General features: G+C 34.3%; 1 protein-coding gene across 2 annotated transcripts; it reads right to left on the reverse strand.

The window, feature by feature from the left end:
- Nucleotides 1-2057: 2057 nt before the first annotated feature.
- On the reverse strand, nucleotides 2058-6537 carry LOC117121247 (thrombospondin-2-like). 2 transcript variants are annotated; one of them, XM_033266379.1, is made up of 3 exons: nucleotides 6074-6537; nucleotides 4303-4473; nucleotides 2058-2100 (listed from the first exon to the last, which is right to left on the reverse strand). In XM_033266379.1, exons 1-3 carry the CDS (start codon nucleotides 6465-6467, stop codon nucleotides 2093-2095), a joined length of 573 nt encoding a protein of 190 aa, XP_033122270.1. In that variant the 5' UTR covers nucleotides 6468-6537; the 3' UTR covers nucleotides 2058-2092. The 2 variants fall into 2 exon arrangements, with proteins under 2 accessions (XP_033122270.1, XP_033122269.1); XM_033266378.1 differs by lacking the exon at nucleotides 2058-2100 and having other exon boundaries at nucleotides 3194-4473.
- Nucleotides 6538-8229: the final 1692 nt, after the last annotated feature.

Below are 8229 nucleotides of genomic sequence, written 5' to 3' on the forward strand. Positions count from 1 at the left end.
TTATTAAAGAATCTCTATTGAGGTCCAGCGGGCCGCCACTGATGCACGTTAGAGATTGCATCTTTAGATCTCCGATCTTGTTCACAAATTCACGGACTAGTGCTGTCTCGTAAAAATTTCGTAGGACGCGTTAAGAGTGACAAAATATTCTCTGTATCTACATATTATTTATGCGAGTCAAGTGAAAATAATGAATAATAAAAATATAACAAATAATATGAGACACGACCCATTGTCTATATTAGAACACTTTCTCATTGGGTAACAAAGTCGTAATTTTTCATTTTTGTCAAAAAGTGTCTATAGTGGTGAATTATGATTTAGGTTTTTTTTAATAAAGTTTCATGTATGTGGAAAATGTAGTTGATTACCAAAGGTTACAATTTTTATTTTGAAGACTGCATGGTCTAGGAAGTGTACATTTTTTTTATGGGGCAAGTTTCCAAGGGCGGGCGTTGCCAAAGTGCGAGCCAGCGTGTTATTTGATCACAAGTGCGAGACATCACAAGTGTGAGCCAGCGAGCCATGACGTCACAATAGATACGAGACGTTAACGAGTTGTGCGAGGTATCGGCTGAGATTTGTGGAGTACAATTCAAAAAACAACTATTGGTCTAATAAATTGTGATGTTAAATAGACAATGTTAGCTATCAAGGAGCGGCGTTGTTTTTCATTGGGACCCTCGTCCCTTCAAGGCTAGGCCTATACCATCCTAGTCTAGGCCTAGAGTAGGATAAGGCTAGCCTAGACTACTCCTAGCGCTGTCGAGACGAGTCCGAGTTTACACCTTACCTCTTCCACATGCAATGTTGTGGTCCAGAAATCAAATTAGCAAAAATATTTAAAAACATAGAAGCGTAACATATTTAAAATACATAAAAGTCTATTTAGATGGGTCAACAATTTGTGATACGTTTTCAAAAATGGAGTACAGTACAGTATCAAACTTTATTACCGTATACATTGTAGACTATTATTACAGTAAGGGGTGTATAAAGTTGGAAATGTCACATCCTTTTTTTTTAAATCTACCCCCTCCCCATAAAAAACATTTTGAACAGTAAATGTCCTGTGGTGTATATTTAAAAAAAAGTATGGTACAGTACAAATTATAGTTTTCTGATTGTAATATAGATGCCAAATTTAATATAAAAACAAAGGTACATGGATGATGAAATAATAAAAAAGTTAAAGATTCTGCCTGTTTTAGTACAAAATTTTTTGTTGACTTAAAAAATAGGATTACAATTTGAACATGCAATTTAACTTTTATGTCTTGAATATTTAATATTTCACATATTGTCTAATTTTATCGAGGGTCCTTAATGTCCTGCAGGAACTGGATAGGTCACCTCTTTAAAAATAGTAATAAATAAATAATTATATTAATAATAATAATAATAATAATAATAATAATAATGAGAATGATGATAATAATATAGGTGGGCATTTAATTTGTGGATGTGAATAATATAAAAACTATAAACAGATTAACATTGCAACTCTGTCCATTTTATTTCTTCCATTTCAAACTAATGACTATACTCCAGGATGTTTTTTTTTTGTATATTAAATGAAGTAGTGTAATCACTAAAATCGAAAAATTGTTTAGCGAATTTGGCCCTCAGGTGGCGTGCGTTTGGCCGTCGTGAAGACTGCCAACTATCTGGCAACCCTGTATAGGCCTAGAAATCGGCGTTCTGCTGAGTGCCCGCTGATACAGACGATTGTTTCGGGGTTGGCAAGGCCTCGTCAGGGTGGGCCAGGGTCATGTGACAATACAATAACTGATGTAAGGAAATGGTTTGATTTTTGTATTGACCTATAAGGTATGGTCATATTATATACCGTACATTATTATTTATGCAAAAATGTTGTTTTTAACGCTTTTATGGTGTTTCAATCGTGCCTCGTACATTCTATCGTCTACGGTCGTCATGCCTCGCAGACGCGACATGCGGACGTTGGTACGTGTAGGTTAGTCTACAAACGTCGCCTAAAGTAATTGATTTTACCCGGCAGAACGAAAGAAGGAAACTCCGCTTTTCAGTCGTCTTAGGTCCTTGTTTTATGACAATGACCTTTCAGAGGTCAAATTGCTGTCAAGAATAACAAAGAAAATGAAGAGTAATTCAATAGTTCCTATTGCATTACATGCATAAGAACTAATGGGACATGCTGTGACAAAATGGCTAGCCTGTCGGACAGACCAGATTTAGTAAATGAGCTATGAAATATAGGTGCTCAAAAATGGCAAAAATGATCATTTTTTCACTAAATCATTAATAATCAATTTATTTATGTAAAGAAATAAAGGAAAACAAAAGAAAAAACCTAGGTCAAAGTTCATTAAAGCAATTGCAGGGTAAAAGTCATACAAAAGACACATTACAAAGCATTTATAAAAACTTAACATAAACATTAAAGAAATTAACATTTTTGGAAAACAACTAAATATTAAGATTACGTCGTTAATTAAATAAATTTAGTATAATAATATAATTATTATATTAGTTCAAATTATTCAACACAATTTTTGAAGTCATCAATTTCTAATTATATTTTACCTCAAAAGATTATGTATCTGAGAAAAATAATTAAATTACTAGTTTAACAATAAAAATGACAAGATTAATAAAATTAAACAATTCCGATTTTTCAAGGAGACATCAGCATTATATGAAGACCATAACCATTAAATATATACTAATTATTCTATTAAATAGTTAAAATTATTCTACAATTTTTTAAATGTATAAATCATCAGTTTGTTTTAAGTATATTGCAACTCAATAGATATATCTGATTTTAAAAAAATAATATTCTACCACAAGGGAGGACTTAAACATTTTTACAGCGACAATATCGGTTATCCTTTAAATATTTGCCCAACTTGGTCAGTTTTACCTTAATATTATAAATACAGTATTCCATGTTCAGGGGCGGATTTAGGGGGGGGCCCGGCCCGGCCCCGGCCCCCCCTTTTGGGAGGTAAAAAAAGAAAAAAAAAGAAAAAAAAGAGAGAAAAAGAAAAAAATTATGGCCAAGAATGCCTCAAATGTTATGTTCGGGCGTCTAGAACACAAAAATTTCGCGGGGGCATGCCCCCGGACCCCCTACGACAGTGTTGTCTCAATCGGCCCCCCCTTCCGGCCCCCCCCCTTTAGGACATTTCTGGATCCGCCCCTGATGTTGCTTAACAGAAGGAGGATTCAACCCTGACGGTTCTGATTTTGAGTGGTATTTGGTGAAAGATGATATGGTAGACAGTCTCGAAAGATTATTGCTAACTGTTTTATAGTTAATTGGATTACAAAATTTTAGGATGTTTTTTTAGATGTAACCTCTCGAGCCAATTTCAATGCACTTAAAGAAAACTTTGCAGGCAGATCTTTCAATGACAGCAATGTTGCATATTTGTTATGTTTTCTAGTGAGCTAATTCTACATTAAGTTCAAATGGGACAGTTAATTCTCTAATTAATTCTCGTTTTAAAGTTGTCCATACTAAGCATGTTAGTAACTGTGCGTTGGGATGGGATAGTGGAGGATTTAGAATTAATGATGACGATAATAATTTTATTGTTGCACTGCCTCTCTGGTGTGATGATTTTTCTCACAAAACATTTACAATACCATCGGTACCTGAACGCTTTACTGCAGTATTTATACAGATACAGAGTTAAATCAATAGTTTAATATCTATTAATCATGTCCCAAAGTCTTAGGTCTGGAAATGGTCCACCACTCGTTATCTCATGTATGTTGAGAAGATTACATATTACTAAAGTACAGTAGAACCTCTATTTTAACAGTAGTGCAATTTGACCAACTTGGTTTTTACAAATCCCATGTTTTACTTACCATACACCTTTAAAAAAACCTGAAGTTAATTGTTTGCTACAACTTAGCCAATTTTGCACTACATGTCTCAAATTGGGACACGATTAGGAGATGTATGTGCATGGATATAATAAGACCAAAATATATGACAAAGCACGGTGACATATAAGAATTACAGGGTCGATTGTGTAGGATCTTTATTAACTTTAGGCCCGCAATTCTATGATTCATTACTTCTCATTATTATTTATGGTTACTACAGGACTAAAATCCATGGTTAAGATACCAAATTTAGTATCAAAATGTACATTCAAACATCTTACAAGTATTTAGGACTTTATTTTTTTTGTAAAAACATATTTTTGCCAAAATAGAAGCCGATCCTAAGTTTCAAGATCCGTGGTTCAATGGGGCTTGGACAAAATACCCACAATTTTTGCCAAGATTGTCAGCACTTACGGATACATCCTTGAACATTGCATGATTCTGTCACAGAACTGCTGTCATCACAGTCATCACCACCAAACTGAGGTACAGGGTTGTCGCATGTCCGAGAGCGAGACCGAAGTCCTCCATTGCAAGACTTCGTACAGGTGTCCCATAGCTCCCATTCTGACCATCCGCCATGAACTGAAATTTACAAACATCAAACTAGAGCTAGCCAAAGCTTGTGTCGCAAATACATTTTTGTTGTTAGTCATTAACAATCAAGTTTGCAATTTCTCTGTGCTTGCTAATCAACAATTTGTTTGTACATACATACTGCATATGTATACAAAACTAAATAAAAATGCAGTAACCCACTCTACCGTATTTATCCGAATAACGCCCTGGGGAGTTTATTGTTGAGAAGGGTTTTTGAGCGGGCGATAATTTCAGGAAAGCGTCTGTTTTTTTGGGTGTAAAATGGATATGTATATACTCAAATAAACGCTCCCTTAATTTCACTATAAATGTGGAACTACAACACCTAATTACCTTAAAATGTTTTATTGTGTGACCATGAAGACTTATTGATCCCGACCAGGTTATAACAAAATGGAGTAGAACAATAATATAATACGTTGAGAATGATGCTGCTTCCATTAGATTTGTTTACAGTCATTTAGAGAGTGTTTATTCAAGGGAAAAAAATTAATGCCTAAGGGCGTATATTCGATGGGATGTTTATTCAAATCGGGCGTTTATTCAAATATATACAGTAATTATACTTATAGAGAGATATTGTTAGTTTTTATGAGAAACTTCTGGGGCAGATGCGGGCGGGGGGGGATGCAGAAGGTGCGATCGCACCCCCTAAATTTTATTAAAATAATGGTTTTATTGTATTGATGACATGAAAATAAATTAAATTAAATCTGGTCGCATAACCCACCCATAGTATTGAAAGGTCTGAGGAAGCAGCCTACATGTATTACCGGGTAACCACAGACCACTATGTGGTTTTAATAATCCACCATCCAGTAAATTAAATTTAAGGAAACCTGGCGTCACATTTTTTAGGCAACTTTATCTTTTAACAATAGTACAAATGACAGTGAAAATGATCAGTACACTTTTTGTTGTCAGAGTATAATGTATTTCATCATTACCGTTTAGTCGTAGTAGACCCTAGGTCGTCGCAAATCCAAAGCTCCCTACTACCCGTACGGTAGGCCTACCGTTCTCCCAAGCCAATTCACACTTTTGTGTGATACAATACGTCGACAAAATACCGGCGTCGTTCTGCATTAAATAAACTGGTTTGTTTACGTCAGACTAATACAGTATTACATTTTATTTTTGCCTGTCATCTATGTACAGTAGTATTATTTTGTAACACCTTAACAATATTACAGGATTAATTTGTGGAAAAATTAACGGAAGCTAATTTCGACTCAGAAGCCATGTACGAATCTCTACTGGAATTGGTTTGAGAATATACAAAGTTGAAAGGAGTACATGGCCTCCAAAACCCCAACTCGCATAGTCCTTACCCAATTTTTCTGGATCCGCCATGTTATTAACACTGTTTTAGTATATTATATTTATCAAATTGAAGATACTGTAGTACTGGTAAGACTTTAAATGTATGAGAGTGCAATTTCCGGGTACCTAGGGGTACATATTGCTCAAAAACTTTAGCCCCAACCATGATGGGGCTGAGGTGGTGTGGACTCTCAGGCCTTCGCCAAATCCAGCACCAGCCCCAGAAATTCCTATAATACCTGGGCAAGAGTTTTCTTCTTACCTGGACAAGTATCTGTATTGCAGATTTCTGATTCTTCTGTTGGGTCATCAATAGGACAGATGAGGCCATTATAGTTTGGGGCTGGGTCAGAACAAGTCCTGGTTCTGACCCTTGATCCCCCACCACATGTAAGTGAACAATCCCCAAAGTCAGTCCATTCACTCCAAGACCCATTAATGGGGCATGGAGGCATGGTGCATGGCTGGTCTTTGGTAAGAGGACCAGGACAAACGTCACCACCATACATTGGCTCAGGATTGTCACAGTAACGAAACTGGCTATATACTCCCTCTCCACAGGAGACAAGGCAGTCTGACCAAGCACCCCAGTTTCCCCAGCCACCGTGTATGGGAGCTGAAATGTCAAACATAAATTGATAGGTAATCAATTGCATAGATAGGTAATCAATTGCATAAATAACATATTAAATATTTAATTCTAAAAAATGTATATTCTTACTGTATTTGACAGAGTGAAAAATCATAAAATTATCAATGTTTCATCTTTTATTTTCCTTTCCAAGTAAAGACACACCATTTCACATACAATACGAAAAAATACACCCGAAGAGTTTAATCAAAACTTCATCCAATATATCATTACAAATGATCACTTAATTTATTAACTTCCAATGATACAGAAAATTAATACAACTATAGACTTTTAAGATTTAGCATAATTGGCCTGTAAAGAATACACATATATTGTTTAGGCCTATATCAACTAATTTTAATTGAAACGTAAGCCTTTTATCTTATTTATACAAAAAAAATCAAATCAATTATTAGTATTTATTTTAATTTTTCAAGTTCAGCACATACAGTCTAAGCGCATCAATTGTGCTGGTGAATTCGATGATGAATCAAGTGAATCGTCGATGATGAATCAAGTGAATCATCGATGATGAATCAAGAAGTGAATCGTCGATGATGAAAGTGAAGTATTACTATTATTATTGTGTATGAAAGTTCCCGTATTTTATATAATCAGTGACATATTTAAAATTCAAATAGGTCGACCTGCTGGGCTAGATACCGGCACTTGATTGATATAGGCCGGTCGGTAGTAGGTCAGAGGCCTGGAGAGTTAGGCCCAGGGCCTAATCTAGGGCAAAGGCATATGATTTTTAGTGGAGTAACGTTCGTCCTATCTAATAGAATGTAGGAAGAAAGCCACCCAACAATGGATTATACCATTGTAAGGTGGGGTGCACAATGAGGTGTTTTTTCTTGATGTTGGTCTACAATAGAATTTTGGCTGTAGTGCTAAGAGTTTTTTGTATCAGACCTCTTTTATTCTTTTGTGTATTATGAATTACAAACTGGGTGTAGCCTACCTAGGCATAAACATGATTTAGTACCGTACTCCAAATGCAAACATCATCTCTTAATTTTTTGTTTCCGCTAATTAAATTAAAAGTGAAGTAATTTTCACTGCTCTCTGCTGCTTTTACAGTTTTATTTCACTGTTCTTACTTTCTTTTATTGCAAACAACACAAAGATTAAAGTATCACAACATGTTTAAGGAATTACAATATTTTATTAATTCTTTTACTTTCTTCTTTTCTTAACAAAGAACATATATACAGTATTAAATATCACAACATATTTGATTACAAAAAATAAGTAACATTTTTTTGTAATTTCAACTACAATAATATTTTCTTTTCTTTATCACAAATGACATTACAGTAATTAGCTATGTACAGGCCTACTATAAAGGTATAATTTTCTCACTATCTTTTCTTGCAAACAACATAAGATTAAATTACCACAACATGTTTAAGGAATTTTGTACTTTTCGTATCACAAAATGACATTATCTATGAAGGTCATTATCTATACGCAGACTATACATATGTACATTACTATAAAGTTACATTTACGTAACTGTATACATAACAATTAAAAAACTTTCGAAATTTCAACTTATGAACTATTTTATGAACTATTATACAAGAATTAGTCAAAATGTAAGATAATTTTACAGAGCTGCTCCTGATGTTTTAATGTAGCTTCAGTGATGCGTTTAGCATATAATAATAATAATAATAAAATAATAATAATAATAATAATAATAATAATATTATCAATGGCAATAATAATAATAATAATAATAAACAGGCCTAGATTTTTGTCATTTGGTAAAAAAAAAG

Source organism: Anneissia japonica, unplaced genomic scaffold (genome assembly GCF_011630105.1).
Source record: "Anneissia japonica isolate Jap-2015-1 unplaced genomic scaffold, ASM1163010v1 scaffold3039_len13723_cov180, whole genome shotgun sequence".
Lineage (NCBI taxonomy): Eukaryota > Metazoa > Echinodermata > Crinoidea > Comatulida > Comatulidae > Anneissia > Anneissia japonica.

Excerpts from the sequence above, each read along its gene's own strand:
- LOC117121247 (XM_033266378.1), bottom strand. The coding sequence starts at position 6,467 with ATGCAATTGATTACCTATCAATTTATGTTTGACATTTCAGCTCCCATA. Across the intron at positions 4,474-6,073 it reads CAATACAGATACTTGTCCAG|TTCATGGCGGATGGTCAGAA; the intron begins GTAAGAAGAAAA and ends TGTAAATTTCAG.